The 21,414-nt window shown below is 40.9% G+C and overlaps 1 protein-coding gene across 1 annotated transcript in view; it reads right to left on the bottom strand.

The window, feature by feature from the left end:
• The window catches only part of ptprsb (protein tyrosine phosphatase receptor type Sb), a 186,417-nt gene extending 181,159 nt beyond the window's left edge, over positions 1 to 5,258 (bottom strand). Inside the window, exon 1 of the mRNA XM_084056464.1 lies at positions 5,151 to 5,258. Coding sequence (XP_083912590.1) covers positions 5,151 to 5,187 — 37 coding nt within the window. The 5' untranslated portion in view covers positions 5,188 to 5,258. The remainder of the gene's footprint in view (positions 1 to 5,150) is intronic.
• Positions 5,259 to 21,414: the final 16,156 nt, after the last annotated feature.

Here is a 21,414-nt window from a genome sequence, read left to right as displayed (position 1 = left end):
ATTTGTGAAACAGTGTGAAAGGATCCCCCCCCCACACACACACACACACACACTAGCGCCGATTCCTAAACAACAAACACAACATGTAAAATTAGGACGCTTTAGTAATATTGTTCCTGCTGTTCTACATACTGCCAACCATGTGAAGAAATCACAGATTCAGGGTTTAAACCTTTGCTTTTATAGAGACGATTAAGATATTATGGAAGGTGCATGCTTCTGAACATATTGCTAGTTTGACCACTTCAAATGCTCTAATCTTGAAATAACCAAAATTAGCCTTTCTACAAGCTCTCAATGCGTCGCTGACGCATTGAGAGCTTGTAGATCGGCTATTTTTGCTGCGCAACATGCTTCCATAGAAGACATGCTGGCTTCCATGGAATCCAAATGACTGAAATCAGTCTTGGCAACTGAGAACTTTAATCCATGCAAATGTATAAAATGAAAAAAAAAACATTTTGAAAATAGCAGATTGCTATGTTGCTAATGCCATGCGACACATTGTGAGCTTGTTGATCGGCTATTTTCAAAAGCCCATTAAAACCGGGAACACAACCAGTACTAAACTGGGAGATACAGCCTTCAGTGTATATTCTCCATATATATGGAACGAATGTCAAGAAAAGCTGAAGTTAGATGCCCTTGTTTCTTTTGCTATTTTTAAAAGATTTTTAGCTGACCTTATACTGGAGGAAGACCTATGCACCTGCTTGGTGTAATACATGGTTTTAATACATCATTTTTGCAACCTTTTTATTTTATTTATATGTACCTTGTTGTCCTTGTCATATCTGTAAAAAACATTGTTGTAAATGTTATTTTTGTACACAGGGCACCATTGAAAAAGAGACCCTGGTCTCAATGGATTTCCCTGACATAAAGGTTTCAATCAATCAATCAATCAAAACATCTGTGTAACCACTTAAACCATTATTTTATACTTTGGCTATTCAAAAATAGCAGATATACAAGCTTGTAGATCTTCCATTTTAGAAAATATATATATATATTTTAAAGAAAACATTTTTAACTCAAATCTTTGCTTCTGGGGGGGCTCAAAAAATCTCATCTCAGCCCCCCATCTCAAAAAATATTTTGAGATGGGGGTCTGATATAACAACATACTTTTTGCAGAAAAATGTTATAGGATTTAGAAGACATTTGTGTAATCGGAACTTCAGGCCTTAATGGGTTCAGATGTTTTACTCTAGGTGAGCTAAGGTTTTTTTTTAACAGAATAGGCGAAGTGTAAAATACGGATCAAGTGGTTGTATGTGTGATGCTATAGTATATATTAACACATTTTAATGAGGTCCCCGGACCCCACTGAGAAGTGGGGTCCCTGCTTCTCCAGAGTCCAGCATAGGAGTTGTGCTTGGATTTCACATCAAGCAATGTTTTGCTGCTAAAATGTCAATGTATGAGCTCTAGTGCCATTTGACATTTTAAATGGCTGAAACGTTTTTTTCTCCCCTTTTTAAATCACCAAATATAAGATTATCAGATTGTTATCAACCTTGAGAATAAACATATGAACAAAAAAGGGTTTTCGGAGAAGTACTGCTTACCTCCCAAATGGTGTGAACTGCAGACTTGCAAAGAAAAGAATTCCAAAGCACTCCGTCTTTGATGAAAAAAATATATATAAGATTTATTTTGACCAAGGCAACAAATTATGACCAACGCGTATCGACCTAGAAGGTCTTCTTCAGGTCAAGACCTTCTAGGTCGATATGCTTTTTTTTCATCAAAGACAGAGTGCCTTGGAATTATTTTTCTTTGCGAGTCTGCAGTCCACACCAGGTTAGGCAGTACTTCTTCGAAAAGCCTTTTTTGTTCATGTGTTCCTCCCTGTATCAGAGATCTATCAGAGCCAGACTGATCCCTGCAACGCTTGTTTTTTCTCTTTTTGAGAATAAACCTGTTCTCCATCCATGATGATAAGAGGAGTGTATCCACGGAGAACCCAAATATTAGGGTTTTTTTATGCAACAACTAAAACCTGAGCTATTCTGGGAAGATGATGGCCAGAAGTTGGATTGGTTGTTTTAAAGGATTTACAAAAGTAATTTTTTGTTTAGTTAGTTAGTGTTTTTCAAAAAACAAGCCACAGTCGACTATAATCTTATGATATTTAGTCGACTATAGCTAGACTAAAACTAAAACATTTCAGATGACTAAAATATGACTCAAACTAAATAAAAAATCTGCTGTCAAAATCAACACGTGCTACTGGACACAAGCTGGAAGGAGTTCATGTGTAATTCTACGCTAGTGGACAGGAGGGTCAGGAACCCAAATCATATCATATTCACATACATGACGTCACCGTTTTTTTTAGAAAGGCAACAAACTCACATTGATTAGATATGAGAGAGAGAGAGAGAGGGCACAGAATAGATTACACTCTGTCCTTCCCATGATGCAATGCTTCTGCTATCACCATCTTCTGTCTGTATCCGCTTACAAGACAAGCTTCCTCGGGTTCTCAGAGCAGTGTGTGTGTGTGTGTGTGTGTGTGTGTGTGTGTGTGTGTGTGTGTGTGTGTGTGTGTGTGTGTGTGTGTGTGTGTGTGTGTGTGTGTGTGCGTGTGCGTGTGCGTGTGCGTGTGCATGTGCGCGTGCGCGTGTGCGTGTGCGTACTTGTGAGAGGGCCAAATCAGAATCAGAATTGTCCTGGTCCTCAACAAGATAAAAGGTTGTTTTATGGTCACGGTGTCGTACACTGAAAATGTCAGATCTACAAGTGAAGCTTGTAGATTGGCTAATGTTTGGTTTTAGGGTTAGGGTTGAAAAAATGCCAAGAAATGGACAAGATGGTTGTCGTCATAAAATGGTGATGCCCTCACAAGTATAGTAATACAAACGTGTGTGTGTGTGTGTGTGTGTGTGTGTGTGTGTGTGTGTGTGTGTGTAAATGTTGTAATCAAGGGTCTGATGGGGAACATGCTGACAGGCCCGGCCTGCTTATCAGAACACATTAACAGCAACGCACTGACACACGCACGCACGCATGCAAATATTCTATTATGTCTAAATATCATGTACTGTACACGCCTGTTGTCTATAACCTCATGTACCAGCTGGATTATGCTAAGTATATATGTATATATCTTTATATTTGTTTGCCTCTCCTTCTCTCTACCGTTTGATTTTTCTTCCTCCTTAGCTCTGCTCTCCCCATTCTCTAATTTTCTCTTTCTGAAAACGACAAAAGTGGAGCTTTGCAACAACGTTCACCATTAATTATCAATAAAATAATTGCGATTAGCGATGTAATTGTGTTTCTGTCGTTGAAAATGGATGGAACAATATGAATAAAAATGACATTTCTGTTTGGCTTTTAGCTTTCGTAAACAAACGTTGCACAGGGCAGATATGACACATAACACAACAATAACACATAATTACTTTATGCTTAAAAATAAACATTAATATAGTGGAAATAGCCGATCTATAAGCTCAAAACGCGTCGCAATGCGACACGTTTTGAGCTTATAGATCGGCTATTTCCACTATTTTTGCCTTTTTTTTATATCACATTTTTTAACATCGAACTGATTATGACGATTATGACGATTATGCAAAAATAATTGCGATTATATAAAATAATTGCGATGAGACGATTATGTAATAATTGTGACAGGCCTATTCCTGACACCTGTGAACCTGTGATGTGACAATAAAGCTGATTCGCTGACTTGCATGCACGCACACATGCACACACATACGAAAACATGCATTGCTTGTGTATGCATGGGTGCCTGCATACGTAAGACAGAGAGTACACTACACACACACACTTACGCAGCACCGCATGATGCGCTGAAACCTACACAAACTCTCTCCGCACACGCACACACTTTTCACAAACCCTAATTATAGCAGAAACAGCTGAGCAGGACAGCTGTCCGTCAGAAAGACAAAGTGTCAGACGGGGACGGACGACAAAGTGACAGAGAGACAGCGGTGAACGGTAACCAAGTACATTTACTCGAGTACTGTACTTTTAAGTATTCATTGGACTTTCACACCGCTGTATTTCTAATGGAAATATTGTAAGTTTTGGGGCTGATGGCCTAGTGCAGGGGTCTTCAATGTTTTCAGGCCAAGGACCCCCTAGTTGAGAGAGAGATGAAGCAGGGACCCCCACTATATTGTATAAAATTGTGTTTCAGCTAAACTTTTGCTGCTCTTTTTTCCCTCTACACCTATAACTCTTTGCCAAAAAATAGCTGATCTACAAGCTCACAACGCCTCGCAGCGCGAGGCGTTGTGAGCTTGTAGATCTGCTATTTTTGGCTAAAGTTCTCCTCAGAAAAGGGATGCTAGGGTTCAAGTGGTTAATGTAAAAAATAAAAATCATAACACACAAAGATTTGGGGGACCCCCTGTATTAACTCTGAGGACCCCCTAGGGGTCCCGGACCCCCTGTTGAAGACCCCTGGCCTAGTGCATATATGGGCAACTGGCGGCCCGGGGGCTGCGTGTCACTCCCCTTCTCTCTCCCCCCAACTTCATTTAATGCAGCCCGCAGGTTAATATCGGAATACTGATATATTATTGATTTCAGCTGTTTACAATTCCAAACATGCAAACATGACCCGCTTTAATTACTTCAGTCTATATTAGTAGCTTAATGACTAGTATTACATTTATATTGTCTTTTTTATGTCCAATGTATTTGTATTGAAGTTCATAAAGTTAACATAAGTATAACTAAATGCATTTGAAATTAAATACAAATGTAACTTTTCAAACTATCTTCATATAATAGGTCCTCACTAATGCTCATGATAAAATGGTACCGTTTTTTTCTACTCTGTCTGTGTCTCAGAGGAGAGCTGTGGACAGTTCAGAATCCAGTCTACCAGTGACATCATCGATAGGGAATCCAAGCTAATAGAAACTGCAGGCTTTCTATTCCTGGAAAGTGGCAATGCAATAATAGAAGCCATTGTTCTTGCGTTAATACAAATCTAAATAAAAAAAAGTGAAATGTTGTTGGAAAAAAAGATTCCTGCCTTTCCTGCCTTAATCGTCAACAAAAATGTCATGATCTGTGAAGCAGATATTTTGTCGTGCCGTGTTGTGTTGTGTTGTGTTGTGTTGTGTTGTGTCACATGCTGAAGCAGTTGGTGCTCATACCTAGGCCTTGGCAGAAGCCGCTCAGAGACGCAGTCATGAGGAGAACCAGAGGCAGCAGCAGAGAAGAGTGTCCCAGGACCAGCCTCCTGTGTGGGGGGACGACCAGGGCTCCATCTGGCCTGGGCACAGGCATGGTTCCACCAGGGAGGGAGGGGTTTGGCTGGAGATGCAGCAGATAGGGAGGAGGGGTGGGGGGGAGGGGGGGTCACTCAACAGGAGTGATGGGCACTCTGTGGACACAGAAAGCAACGAGACGTCAGTTAAACAATGCTCACACACACACACACACACACACACACACACACACACACACACACACACACACACACACACACACACAGAATCACAGGCTAAATGTTTCACCAACTAGGAATTTGCGAGTGGTGGAAGAAGCACTCTAAAAGTAGTTTACATTTCTGACTAATAAGTAGGGCTTTGAATCGTCTGCTATCTCACGATTCGATTCCGATTCTTGAGGAAACGATTCTCGATTCAAAATCGTTTTTTTTCGATTCAAAAGCGTTTTTTTCCCGATTCAAACGATTCTCGATTCAAAACGATTCTCGATTCAAAACGATTCTCGATTCAAAACGATTCTTGATTCAAAACATAGGATCTCAGGATCTACTCGAATCTGCTGGCATGAGAACAGAGTACATTTATGTAGCTTTTATAATTGTAAAGGTTTTATCAACTGATAATAATGTAAACACACAAAGGTAAATCCAAAATCCTCCCCAAAAAAAAATTTAGTTTTTTTTTGGAACATTTTTTTTAAATGAGAATCGATTCTGAATCGTCCAACAGTAGAATCGCGATTCGTATTTGAATCGTTTTTTTCCAACACCCCTACTAATAAGGTATTCAATCAATCTAGATGTTGCTTCTAATAACTCTTCACAAGTTTAAAACAAAAGAAAAGGAAGCAGTGCCTGGGTTCAATCACAGTGGCTCAAAACAGGTGCTCTTCAGTGGAACAGGTATAGCAATAGAAGCAAAGGAAACCAAAGTTCTGCTTGTGGTGAGGCAGACTATAGGGAAACATCACTGATTAGACCCAGTTGAAGACCTAAGTGTCGAAACACGTCGGTCAGCTGTTGCCTTGCTCCTCTGCTAAAATAAATCAATATTTTTTCACCTGAAGACGGAGTGCATATTTCCCCTAGTCTGCCTCACCACAACTTTGGTTTCCTTTGCTTCCAACTCTTCACATGTCTTGAATGCGGCGCATGCTATGCTAGCCCTCCTTTCCTCTATTTCATATAAGACAATGAAGGTTCCACGTGGGTCTGCACAGCCGAGCGAAGCACAGAGCCAACCAGCAGCGCTCCTTCCATTTAGAGCTACAAGGACATAATGGTCCTCCAGCACGCATCCAAGCAGTAGATCACACCAGACAACACACTTAACTGAGACACCACCCAAATGTCACAGAGAGAGAGAGAGAGAGAGAGAGAGAGAGAGAGAGAGAGAGAGAGAGAGAGAGAGAGAGAGAGAGAGAGAGAGAGAGAGAGAGCCATGTCCGCTTATTAACCCATTAAGACCTGAGGCCGCTTCTAAACATTTTCGAAATCCTAAAAAGTTTTTCTGAAAAAAATATCAAAAAATAATTTTCACGATTTTTCAAAAATAGCAGATCTACAAGCTCATAGCGCGGCACCGAGTGCCGCGCTATGAGCTTGTATATCTGCTGTTTTTTGAATAGCCAAAGACATCTAAAGTGACACAGATGCGTTCCAGGTATCAATGGGTTAAACTCAGCACGCGTCGCCAACATAGACAATGTTTGTATAGGTTTTAAGTGCTTGTTATTTTTTTGCTTATTTCTCTCGCAAAATCTGGCGACACTGGAGAGAGAGAGACAGAGGGAGACGGAGAGAGAGAGAGACAGACAGACAGACAGACAGACAGACAGACAGACAGACAGACAGACAGACAGACAGACAGACAGACAGACAGAGACAGAGAGAGACAGAGAGAGACAGAGAGAGACAGAGAGACAGACAGAGAGACAGAGAGACAGAGAAACAGAGAAACAGAGAGAGAGACAGACTAAGAGAGACAGAGAGAGAGAGAAGGAGCAGCTACTAAGTAGGAACATACGACACTTTTCCGCAGAGAGAATATGCAGAGAGAAAAACATCTCATCCTCGCGAGGAAACATGAAACACAGATTCATGCTAATACGGGATTATGGGGGCCTTTTTTGATGTTAGCCAACACACACGCTTCTGACTTCAGGATTAGCTTTGCTCCTCCGACTCGCTGCTAATACTAGAACAATAGAAAACCTCTCGCTCCTCTCGCTCCACAAACTACAGAAAGAAAGAAAGAAAGAAATAGAAACCCTGATCCAAAATAGTCCCTTTTTTTTGGGCTTAGTCACAGCTTCTTGTATTTAACCCATTGAGACCTGGAACGCATCTGTGTCACTTTTAGATTTCTTTGGCTATTCAAATATATCAGATCTACAAGCTCATGGCACGGCACAGAGTGCCGCGCCATGAGCTTGTAGCTCTGCTATTTTTGAAAAATCATGAAAAAAATGTTTTTAGATTTAAAAAAAAAATGATTTAGAAAACTTTTTTTTTTTTTTTTTAATATTTTTTCAAGATTTTTCAAAAAAGTGTAAAATAATGCTTTTTTTTTGCTCAAATCGAAAAATGACACAGATGCGTTCCCAGTCTTAATGGCTTAATAACTGTCCTTTTCCTTTACCAGCCGTGAAATGAGCCGCAATGATAGTTTTTTTTCTTCTTTTTTTTCATCCCCGATAATTCCATTTCACTTTAGCTCCGGCCTAATGCCTCGTTTTATATCCTTCGGCGTACGACGGGAGGGAGGTCGCCGGCCGGCCCGGCCGGGGCGAGCATATAATAGCTCCGATCTACAAGCCCGCAACACGTTGTGGGCTTGTAGATCGTTACGATGGGACATAAACGAGGCTTAATTCCCCTCCTCCCCCCCCTTCGGCTGCTCTAAAAGATGTTTTACAGCCCTGCTAGCACATTAAGTGTTAATGCAATAATACGGCACAGAGTACATAATGGAAAACACTTGGACGGCAGTGGATCCAGGGGGGGTCAGAGCGACCCAAAAGTGAAACGCAGCAAATTCAATAACGGCAAATGTTATCAGATGCCCCCCCCATGCCACCCCCCCCCCCCCCCCCCCTTCCCTTCCCTCCCCTCCCCCATCCCAAGTCCAGTGTTAATCTCTATAGCCTTGGGGGAGATGAACTGTAGAGTGTAATATCTCTCTCTCGCCTCCAAATACTCTACACTGTAACTCAGTGCTTATCAAAAGTGCGGTGTGGGGACCACTTAGGGGTCCGTGGCAGGGGGGGGGTTCAGCGGGTCCCCAGCTTAACCCATTAAGACCGCGAAAGCATCTGTCATTTCAGATTTTAACCACTTATTAACCATTAGCTTATACTTTGGCTATTCAACACATGTTCTTCTAAATCCTAACAGTTTTAAAAAAAAACTTATGTTGCTATAATATCAGTGGTTCTAAAACCTTTTCATGTCAAGGGCCCCCAAAATGATATGTATTTTGCCACGGACCCCCATCTCAAAATATGTTGTTCCAGGGACCCCCAGAAGCAAAGATTTGAGTTAAAAATGTCTGTTTTAAATATATATATTCAAAGATTTGCACAAATTTGCAGGATATTTGAAAAGATTTGTGTGTGTGTGTGTGTGTGTGTGTGTGTGTGTGTGTGTGTGTGTGTGTGTGTGTGTGTGTGTGTGTGTGTGTGTGTGTGTGTGTGTGTGTGTGTGTGTGTGTGCAGTATGATGTCATCTCTGTCCTGTGCAATGTTTCTTTACAAAGCCTAAAAGACAAACAGCAATGTATTTTTTCTCCTTTGTTCCAATGTCCAAGGACAACAACAAAAAAACACACAATTAAAATCGTTGATCGCAATTATTTGTACATGACAATGAATCATGGAGTAAACGTCTGCCTGCCTGCCCTGTTTTGATGCACATGAAACAAAAACAATCCCAACTTGAAACCCGCCAACCAAGGTCATTCTGTAAGAATCCTGTCTTATCTCAGCAGACCCTCTCAGAACATGACAAGCTCTTTGAATTTCCCCAAAGTCCTGTTTAATAAAGTGTTCCTCAGTAGTAATGCCTCGTGAAGAAACATTAGCCTACTTAGAAGTGACATTCAAGCATTTAGCCCTACAGCAACACGACCAAAGCTGTAGCGTTGACATTCAACTCAGAACACAACAGCAGCCAAACTGCTGTCACTGTAGTCCCGTGAAACCATGAGAACTACACTACTAAAGACCGTTCTGCGCCAGGCAGCATGATTGTATGTTGTAGAGAAGGGGTCTTCAAGGTTTTTTTTCAGCCTAAGGACCCCCTAGCTGAGAGAGAGACGAAGCAGGGACCCCACACTACATTGCATGCAGTGTGTTGCAAATTAGATAGATATATCCATCTCTCTGTCCATCTAAAGATGACACTTATGTATGTGTGCAGTGGTGGAAAAAGTACTCAAATGTTTTACTCAAGTAAAAGTATCAATAATGCAATGTAGAAGTACTCTGTTAACTCACTGAGTGCCATTAACGTGTTTCACGTGTTTTTACCGTTATGGCGCTGGGTGCCATTAACGTGTTTCACGTGTTTTTGAAAAATTAGCATAAAAAAACAAAAAAAAAAGTTTTTTCTTATTTTTTTTTAAAAACATGTTCAGAACCCAAGATATCATCATCTGAAGATGTGCAGCTCCATCCACTCCTTGTTTAAATTAGAACTGAAAAAGGCTGTATCTCGCTTCCTAAGCACTTTTTGTTTTCTGTGAAAAAAACTCTGGCACTGGGACAAAATAATATTTTTAAAAATCTGGCAATTATGGCACTCAATTGTACTACCTAGGAGTATGCAAAAGACCAAAAACAAATAATCAAAACGTTAAAAAAAATAAAAAAGTTCTGGCACTCAATGAGTTAAAAGTAAAAGTCCGTAATTCAAAATTTACTTGAGCAAAAGTACAAAAGTATCGGAATCAAAATGTACTTAAAGTACAAAAAGTAAAAGTACTAAACTGTTTGAAAATAGCAGATCTACAAGCTCACAACGCGTCGCGATAGCCTAGGTATAAAATAGGACTAAAGTGGTTAATGTATGTTTTATAATGTCATATATTTATATCTGCAAAGTAACTAGTAATAACGTTTTCAATAATGGTAGTGGAGTAAAAGTACAATATTTGCCTCTGAGATAGAAGTATACACAATTGGAAATACTCCGGTAAAGTAAAAGTACCTCAAAATTGTACTTAAGTACAGTACTTGAGTAAATGTACTTAGTTACTTTACACCACTGTATGTGTGTGTGTTCACATTCAATGCAGTCCCTATATTGGGCATGTCATTATAGGTGAATACGTTCAAACATTTCAAAATAATAACAAAATGTATAAGCTCACACAGTGCGATGTGGAGCATTGTGAGCTTGAAGATCGGCTAATTCCAGTACTAGACACCAAGGCACTTAAATCGGTGGCTAAATCAATCATGCCAATAATAAATCACACATCAATCAGCAAGATTCAGCATCAAATAGATCAATATTGCACCACACACACCATCAAGCACATGATATAATACAGAGCATCTCATTGCTAAAGTACATTATAAAAAGAAGGGAAAAGTTGGGTACCCATCCAGCAAAGTAAATTAACCCAGATATTCACCCTATAAAAGTGGGACAAAATAATTATGCGCATATATTAAGAGACATGCCCACAGTACAGTCTGTGTGTAACAATGGAGATGCCATCGCATAGTGAAATGTAAATTTCGAGACCATTTGCATTCCACTATGTGATGACTGCTTCAATATCTGGGGCTCAATTTGCAATTTGATTACACCCCAGCTGCTGATCCATATTTCCCATGCAATAAGCACTTATGCATCGCTCAACTCGCCCCCCCCAGCAAGCCCCCCCCCCCCCCCCAAAGTTCACTCACAATTTAAGCCATCAAGACCGGGAACACATCTGTGTCATTTTAGATCTCTTTGGCTTTTCAAAAAATAGCAGATTGACAAGCTCATAGCCGCACTGTGAGCTTGTAGATCTGCTATTAAATTGTGTTTTTTTTTTTGTAAATCGTTATATATGCTTTTTAAAGCTGAACATTTTAGCTCAAATTACTTCCTTCAATATAAGTTTTTTTTTTTTTTTTTATGTTTAAAATGTTTCTATATCCGTGGTTCTCAATCTTTTTCATGTCAAGGACCTCCAAAACGATATGTATTTGGCCGCGGACCCCCATCTCAAAATAATATGTTGTTCCAGGGACCAGGGACCCCCAGAAGCAAAACCTTTGGTCAAAAATGTTCACTTTAAAAATATATATATATTCAAAGACTTGCACACATTTTCACGATTTAAAAAAAAAATAGCAGATCTACAAGCTCATAGCGCTATGGGCTTGTATATCTGCTATTTTTTAATAGCCTAAGAAATCTAAAATGACACAGATGCGTTCCCGGATTGAATAGGTTAAACGACTCGCACCTGGAAGAGGCCGGATAGACCAAGCATTGCACAGTGGTTCAGGGAACTGTCTTTATGCCTACCTCTAGAAAAAAATCACATATATACTTAAGGACAAACAAGAGATGTTTCAGGAGGTGTGGGTCGTTTTATACAGTATATGGAAAACAATAATCTGCCACATTTAATGGAAGAATCTGGAGAGGAGTAGTGCTGATGTCAATGTATGTTTTTCTTTTGTTTTTTCATTGATTGTCTTGTATGTTTTATTGTAATTGTCCTTTTTGTTTTCTGTTGTGTTTGTAATATAATGTTGAAAAATGTTGTGAAAAGAAAGGAAAAATAAATAAACATATTGTTGAAAAAAAAAAAGATGATTGTGACGCTATATTAGGAGCGGGCAGCAGTGGCTCAAGGGTAGAGTGGCCGGTAGAGCGGCCGGATGGAACATCTGCGAGGTTCCCAGTTCGATCCCGGCCTCCCCGAGAGTTAGTGTCTAAGTGTCCTTGAGCAAGACGCTGAACCCCCTAATTGCTCCTGATGAGCAGGTTGGTGCCTTGCATGGTTTCCTCCACCATCGGTGTATGAATGTGTGTGTGAATGTAATGCACAATCTATGTAAAGCGCTTTGGATAAAAGCCCCATATAAATGCACCATTTATATTAACTATTTTTTCTGGGGACCCTCTGGTACCCCTGTCCCCAAGGACATGTACTTTGAGAACCACTGCATTAGGTTCTAATGTGTCATATAGCAGCGACGCTATATATGAGCGCTGGTTAAATGAGCTGCTGCCAAAAGTTTAATCAAAATTAATCCTCTGTTAATAAGGGAACAGAGATCGCTCTGTCTTTCTGTCGGAAATTGTGCTTAGCTCCCCAGAACCAACGTCTTATAGATGTAGGAGTATAGAGGCAGGCTGCAGCGGTGTCAGGACAGCAGTGGCGGAAAAAGTACTCACATTTTTACTTAAGTAAAATTATCACAATTTACTTGAGTAAAAGTAAAAAAGTATTGGCATCAAAAGTATTTCAAAGAACCAAAAGTACAAAGTACTAATACGAATGGAACCACTGATGATGGCTGGCCAAAACATTTGGTCCTTTAATCGTAAAGAAAATAAAACGTCAACTCACTCTCTTTGCAACCTGTTACTTATTTAAATGTTAATGGTCTAAGACAGTGGTTCTCAACCAGTGGTCCGGGGAACACCAGAGTGTTGGTAACCAAATTGGACCCTTATAGATCTTTAAGATGTTTACACTCTCTTGAGAGCGTAAAATGAAACCAAATGGACCCTTATGGGTCCAAAATCTTATCCAACGACAACAACATATTCTAAGTTTTGTGTCTGAGAGGCTAAATCAAGGATAGTGTTAGTTCATTCAGGACACGGACGTCTTGCACGCTTCAGCTTTCTATTCCCCGTTCACACAGCGCTGCTGGTTATTACGTCACACATTCATACTCCAATCACAGCTCACGCCTTAGCAAAGAGGTTCCTTTATCCCATTAACACATTGAGTGCCAAAAACGGTCCGGACCGTTTTTCATAATCCTAACATGGTGTGCCAAAAACGGTTATGGCCGTTTTTGGCCAAAAATATAAAAAAAAAAATATATATATATATTTTTTTTTTCACAGCACCAGGAGATATAATTTTACGAAGATTTAGACTCCAATCCACCTCCTGGTTAAGTTATGACTTCAAAAGCCTGTATCTCGGATCCTGTGTACTTTTTGTTTTTACGATGTATTTTCGACTATTTTCAACTGGCTGCAATTATGGAACGGATCACCGAATGTTTTTAATCTTTTTCCCCGGATTGTACGAGACCTCTATGTGTGTAATGAGGGGATCACCGTGAGGACGGTGATCACTGAAAATATTTTGTGACTACTTGAAAAAGGTCCAAAAATGGTTAAAATTCCAGGCACTGGAGGTACCCTGTTTTGAAAAAACCCTGGCACTCAATGTGTTAAGACCTGAAGCCGATTCTACAAAATAATGTCTTCTAAATCCCAACAGTATTCTGAAAAAAACGTATGTTTCTATATCAGTGGTGCTCAAACTTTTTCATGTCAATGACCCCCAAAATGATAAGTATTTGGCCGCCGACCCACATCTCAAAACATGTTGTTCCAGGGACCCCCAGAAGCAAAGATTTGAGTTAAAAATGTTCGCTTTAAAACAATATATTCAAAGATTTGCACACATTTTCACTATTTTTCAAAAAAAGCAGATCTACAAGCTCATAGCGCGGCACTCGGTGCCGCGCTATGAGCTTGTATATCTGCTATTTTTGAATAGCCAAAGTGTAAAATAATGCTTTTTTATCTCAAATCAAAAAGTGACAGAGATGCGTTCCAGGTCTTAGACTCTTAATGGGTTAAATACGGCTTCGTATTCACTAGGTTTCTCCTTGTCTTGCCACCTTTTGACTAGAGTCTGGCATAGGCTCAAATACTTGTGATTATCATTTCTGTCTGCTAAACTAATATGTCAATGTATTGCTTATTGTTGATATTGTATCCCTTGGGGGGTTTTGCTTAGCATTCCCTGATTTTGCTGCTTGGACAAAATTCAGGGAATATCTCCAAGAGCAGAGCCTTTAACGTCAAGCCTTAACTGTATTCCATTTGTTGCAATAAATGAGTTAAATGTACTTTGAGTGTTTCTGACTGAAATCTCATCAAAATGGTGGTTCTGTGGCTCAAATGCCAAATAAATAATGGACCTTGATACAGTACGTCAAGGGTTGAAAACCACTGGTCTGAGAAAATATCGCACAAGAGGAGTCAGAGGTGGTAAGCAAAAGTTTTATCTCTCAGATAAGACTGCAGCCATTACTAGATCTCACATGCAGAGATGTTGAGAGCTGCACCCTCGTGTACAGTTTTAAGAACCTTTTAAAAACACACGCTACTGTTTAAAAACAAGCATTTGCTGAATGTTTTAGATTTTATGCGAGTAATAATAATGTGTCTGCAGTGCCGTTGTTGAGATTATCGCAGATTGTTTTCTGTTGCTTTTAAATTAGGTTTGAATGCCGGCTTATGCTGTTTTTAATCCTATTGTATGTCAAGAACTTTGTGCGCTCTCTCTGTGTGAGAAGTGCTATTTAAATACAATTTACTTACTTTACACACACGCACGCAAACACACACACGCACAAACACACACACGCACAAACACACACACAAGGACATTCACACATTGACCCAGACACACACAGGCCCCGCGGGGGGGCATTACTGGGTGCTTTTTAAAGGTTACACACATTTTGCCCCGCATGCTTCCTAAATGAAAGAGATATTTCCATATTCATAAGATCCATGCGACCACTTAATGAGCTAATGACTCTCTCTCTCTCTCTCACACTTTGAACTCTAAAAATAGCACGAGAGAGAGAGAGAGAAAGAGAGAGGAGCCATCAGCCAAAAATAGCCGATCTACAAGTTCACAATGAGTCACGTTGTGACACGTTGTGAGCTTGTAGATGGGGAGATGACGGAAGACAGCGGTCGAAGTATACAGAAAGAGAACGTGACAGTGGTGGAAAAAGTACACAAATTCTTTACTTAAGTAAAAGTACCAATACTGCAATATTAAAAATACTCTGTTACAAGTAAAAGTCCAGAATTCTAAATTTACTTGAGTAAAAGTACAAAAGGATTGGCATCAAAATGTACTTAAAGCACCAAAATTAAAAGTACTAAATATTTGAAAATAGCAGATCTACAAGCTAAAATAGGGCTGAAGATTAATGTATGTTTCATAATAACACAATTTTTATCTGAAAAGTAACTGGTATAGTTTTCAAATAAATGTAGTGGAGTAAAAGTACAATATTTGCCTCTGAGATGTAGTGGAGTAGAAGTAAAAGTATTGGAAATTGGAAATACTCAAGTAAAGTACAAATACCTAAACATGTTACTTAAGTACAGTACTTAAGCAAATGCACTTAGTTACTTTCCACCACTGCGTCACACACCATTGAAAGTAATAGCTATAAAACCTCCCAAGATGTCCATTGAACTCCATTGAACGTCTTCACCCACTGTCAACCTTCTCTTTGGTATAATTGGTCCTCACTGAGGCTCATTAAAAGATGGTCATGGCACCATTTCTCTCTTTACTCAGTCTCAGAGGATGGCTGTGGACAGTTCAGAAACCTGCCTACCAGAGAGACGTCTAAAAATAGAAGTATATACAGCAGTGGTTCTCAAAGTGGGGGCTCTCAGAGTTAAATTAACACTGATGATGAAATGGCATCAACTGGGGGTCCTTGAAATGAAAATGTTTGAGAATCACTGCTGTGCTTCCATAAAAATCGTCTCTTTGGGGGTCCCTCGCATATCTTTTCAAATGGGGGTCCGCGGGCTAATAATATCTGTCAATTTGGGGGTCCTTGACTTGAAACAGTTTGCCACAGATATACAGTATAAAAGTGGAAATACTGAAGTAAAGTACAAGAACCCCAAAGTTGTACTGAAGCACAGTACTTGAGTAAATGTACTTTTCCAACACTGCTTACACGCTGCCTCTCTCTTTCTCTCTCTCTCTCTCTCTCTCTCTCTCTCCCTCTCCCTCTCTCCTCTTATCTGCCAAATGAAGGCAATAAACAGTGAATAGAGAAAAGCTTTCAGCGCTGCAGTTATCTATTCAACGTATAACGGCGTGATAACAGCAATGTGATCAGCTCAACGTGCTTTCCATCCAGCACAGCACAGCACAGCCACCGGAGGCAGCCAGGCCAGGCGGCATGCTAAGTAAATTCTCCCCTTTACGCAAACTCAATTTGCGGGCCCTTAATCTAACTAGGGCCTCCCGCTCCGCCGCGCCGCCGACCCGCAAACACCAACCTTTTTTTTGTGTGGAGCGAGACGGGGGCACATTAAGCCCTTCAGAGGTATTTCTGGAGATGATGAGGTCCAGCTCCTCGCCAGGGCTGGAAAGAACTAGCCTTAGCAATACTGCAGTGTCAATAAAAGACTGTTCAAAGTAAAAGTCCTGCAGGCGGTCGGGTGGCACATCATGTGGTAAAATGCCTGCCGGACACAATTGGCACCGTGTTCGGGGGCCGGAAGCCGGTCGGGGGGGGAGGAGGAGGGTGACGGGGTTAAAAACACACCAAATTAATGAGACACAAAAAAAGCCAGAAGCTTGTTTCCATTAACTCATTCACTGCCAAGGATGACTTTGACGACTTTTTTTTCCAAAGGCCCCAGACTGCCAAGTCTGCCAAGGGCCCCAGACTGCCAAGGGCCAATCTGTGTCTCTGCCTCAGAGACACAAATGCAGGAGATCCCTTGATCCCAAGATTTCCTCCTCCATTCACTTCCTTGTTAATTGATTTAATAAGACCTGGAACGCATCTGTGTCGCTTTAGATTTCTTTGGCTATTAAAAAATAGCAGATATACAAGCTCATAGCGCGGCACCGAGTGCCGCGCTATGAGCTTGTATATCTGCTATTTTTGAAAAATATTGAACTTTTTGGGGTTTTTTTTTTTCAAAAAACTGTTAGGATTTAGATTTTGTTTTTGAAATCGCCTCAGGTCTAAAAGGGTTAAAAAAAAGCTTGTATCTCGCCTTCCTGGTGTTATTCTGCATTTTTGACGAGTCATGCTATATTCAACGGCTAGCTAACGGGCGGTCGCGATGACATTTTCTTTTTTTTCCCGCGGAAGCACGGTGAAACCCTCCGTTGTTATAGCAACAATCAGGAGATCGATCGGTCATACTGGAGATCAAATATTCTGTGACTAGTTGAAAAAGTAAGATAAACGAAAACATCGCTGGCAGTCTGGCCTTTATTTATTGTATTACTCTGGCAGTGAATGAGTATATATACAGGACTTGTAAGAGAGTACTCTACAACATCGTGGGTATTGCTACTTTTATTTAAGTACCGAGTGTCTGTCTTTTTGTTTGTTTGTTTGTTTGTTTGTTTGTTAGCTCCTGCGGTGGTGTACTGTATCTCCACCTCCCCTCATCCTAATCCTTAATCTCCCCCTCTCTCGTCTCTCTCTCCTGGATTAGAGCCACCGCCGCCGTGTCAAATCTCTCTCTCTCCCCATCTCTCCTCCTCCTCCTCATCTCCCCGGTTCTCCTGCTATATACCGTACGCCTCCTCTCTCCTGTCCCCTCGTGTCCTCTCCTCCTCCCCTCTGCCTCACTCTCTCCTGTGTGGTACCTTATCAAACTCTCTCTCTCTCTCTCTCTCTCTCTCTCTCTCTCTCTCTCTCTCTAAACCCCTCCCTACAGTACCAGCTTGCTGACGTTGACACAGATCAAACAAAGTGGCTTACAGCGCTCTTATGTTTGATTTAAACTAGTCTCGCCAGACAACTATTCCACAATCTCCAAATGCTATATAGAGTCTGGAACTGCACATCCCGAAAGCCCAGAAAGGAAGCCGTCATCTGTTCGTGAAGATATATTTTAAAATATTTTTGAGTGGTGCCAACCACTCCTACATTTGACTTTGTCCGTGTGTCCGTATGTCCGTCCGTCCGTATGTCCGTCCGTATGTTTGAGCACGGCCAATTGGTCAAGCTTCAAGTGACACGGGACAATATGTTGTCACGTGTCACGTGACAACATATTGTTGCTGATTGCAACACAAGGATGCAACCAGTTACACTTTCAAAGCCACCACTCTCTTCACACTGGGTGTGATTTTTTGAGTGGTGCCAACCACTCCTATATCTGACTTTGTCCGTGTGTGTGTCCGTATGTATGTATGTCCAATAAACATTGATGACAACACGGGTGATGACAATACGGGGCTCATCAAAGGCACCACTCTCTTCACACAGGGTGTGATTTTTACAGTATATTTTAGAATTTCCATTTCTGCTAGGCTAGGGGTCTTCAACGTTTTCAGGCCAAGGACCCCCTAGCTGAGAGAGAGATGAAGCAGGGACCCCCTCTATTTTGTATCAAATTGCGTTTCAGATTCAACTGCGAGGCGTTGTGAGCTTGGCTAAAGTTCTCCTCAGAAAAGAGATGCTAGTGGTTAAGGTACAAAAAAAAAAAATCATATCACACAAATATTTGGTGGACCCCCTGTAGTAACTCTGAGGACCCCCTATGTGTCCCGGACCCCCTTTTGAAGACCTCTGTGCTAAGCTATAATATGCGTTGATTATTAGATTCATATTGGGACAAATGTGTGTGACAGTAAAGATGAAACGGAAGCGAGGAGGAGGAGGAGGAGGAGGAGGCGTCTGGCATCTGTCTTTATCCTCTGACTCAGAGCTGCTTCCGTTCCTCCAGACCGTATGACAGACAGACAGTGGTGAAAAAAAGTACTCAAATGTTTTACTTCAGTAAATGTAGAAATACTCTGTTACAAGTAAAAGTCCGGAATTAATAATAGTAAAAGTACAAAAGTTTTGGTATCCAAATGTACTTAAAGGAGGAGTTCACCCAAAAAATGACTTATTTTCTATTATCAATTGCACACCCTATGAAGCCTTGAATCCATGGATTTATTTTTGTTTTTGTCGCATTCCTAAGCTAATAATTTGATTCCCGTCTCCTACCGGCTAATGTATCCGGTAGGAGACACAAAGTACATTATTTGTGTCTCCTACCGGATACACACACGGTCATCAAATCATTGTCTTAGGAATGCCACAAAAACAAAAATAAATCCATGAAATCAAGGCTTCATGGGGTGTGTAATTGATAGAAAATAAGTATTTCTTTGGGTGAACTCCTCCTTTAAAGTACCAAAAGTAGAAAGTACTCTTTACGCAGAATGTCCCATTTCAAGTTTTCAAATGCAGAGCAGATCTACAAGCTCACAATGCATTGCAATGAACTTCTATGTTCGCTACACAGCACCGGTGGAAGCACGGCCATACTGTAGCTTAGTGGAGTAGAGAGGCCGTCTGGTAAAGAGACGGTTACGAAGTGTCCCTGAGCAAGACACTTAATTACCCCCCCTTAATAACTGCTCCCTCCCTGAGTGCTCATCATGATCACCTGAGCAGCCATCAGCTGGCTGAAATGGAATTTCCCCCGTGGGTTCAATAAAGGTCTGCCTATATAAATCAAGCTAAACATCTGTGAATGGAGAGCAAGCAGGCGCGTGCACGCACGCACGCACGCACGCACGCACACACACACACACACACACACACACACACACACACACACACACACTGTAGGAATGTGGAATATACATTCGAAGATTTGCACAAATCTTCACGATTTTTCAAAAATAGCAGATCTACAAGCTCATAGTGCGGCACTCGGTGCCGCACTATGAGCTTGTAGATCTGCTATTTTTGAACAGCCAAAGTATAAAATATGGATAATGTTGGGGTTAAAATGATTGTGACGCTAATAACACATTTTGGTGGGGACCCACTGGTACCCCTGGGGGTCCGCGGACCACACTTTGAGAACCAATGCTCTAGGCAGCCTGCAGTCTGATTAGAATGTGGAATTTGAACCTCCAGCAGAAAACTAAACTTAAGATTTAGTTTGTTATACAGCCTTGTTGAATGCTGCCAATTCAGTTACAGTGTGTTACTATATCTGTCGAAACTGAATATATAATCATATTCCATTATAAACTACTAAGATGTACTTGAAAAGCGATTATATTGCTACGCGGACGTACGGAAATGGGATGAATGTCCTCCATTCAGAAAGTTAAAAAAAAAAGAAAACAAAACAAAGAAGGAAAGAAAACAGAATAGTTCTTCCTCCAGTGGATAAATCAATAGAATCATCATAGCCTTGCTTCCACTCTTCATCTGGCTCAATACTCTGTCTACACTGTCAAAGCCCTCAGTGACTCTGCATTCATACACTCTCACAGTTAAAGGAGAATTTCGCCCTAGGCGTTTTCTGACCATTATTTGAGGTGGTTAACTCATCATGAGAGTGGTCCAGGACGCCCAGTTCATAACAAGCGATGATGTTCTCCCTTCCGGGGGAAAAGCAAAAGCAAAAGCAAAAGCAGCTCAGAGCGGGAGTGTTTGGTGCTTGGCTAAATCCGCTTATTACTGCAGCTCAAAAACAGTTTTTTCTTGTATATATATATCCGTCTGATCCCCGAGATGGAGAACATTGCTCATTATGAACTGGGGGGTCCTGTACCACTCTTACGATGAGTTGACAAGCTCCAATAACGGTAAGAAATCGCCTTGGAGTTACTACAGGGGGTCCGACAAATCTTTGTGTGACGGGGAACGTTAGCCGAAAATAGCAGATCTACAAGCTCACAACGCCTCGCGCTACGAGGCGTTGTGAGCTTGTAGATCGTCTATTTTCGCAGAGTTGGTGTAGAGGGAAAAAGAGCAGACCAAGTACAGAGCCCACGGTCAAGTTGACTGAATATTGAGGGTTTAACCAAAAGTTACAGATCCATAAGCTCACTTTTGAGCTTGTAGATCTGCTACTTTGCTATTTTTTTTATTTTAAACCTGAAAAGAAACCAGTTTTGAACAGGCTTCCACCCGACAGAGACAATATATTGTTTTGTACCCATCATTATCCCTCTATAGCAGTAGTCATCAGACACTGCAGTAGTGTGGTGGTGTTTACCTGCAGGAAAACACATTGTCCTCTTTACTGTATTTATTTGGCTGTTTTCACCGTTTGTTTTGGTAGACGGGGATGTTTTTTGGGGCGTCTACCAAAACAAACAGTGAAAACATCCAAACAAAGCAAGAGGACAGTGTGTTTCTGCAGGTAAACACCACCACACTACTGCA

Source organism: Gymnoscopelus microlampas (genome assembly GCF_963454915.1).
Source record: "Gymnoscopelus microlampas genome assembly, chromosome: 5".
Classification (NCBI taxonomy): Eukaryota; Metazoa; Chordata; class Actinopteri; order Myctophiformes; family Myctophidae; genus Gymnoscopelus; species Gymnoscopelus microlampas.
This window is presented reverse-complemented; position numbering and strand designations above follow the sequence as displayed.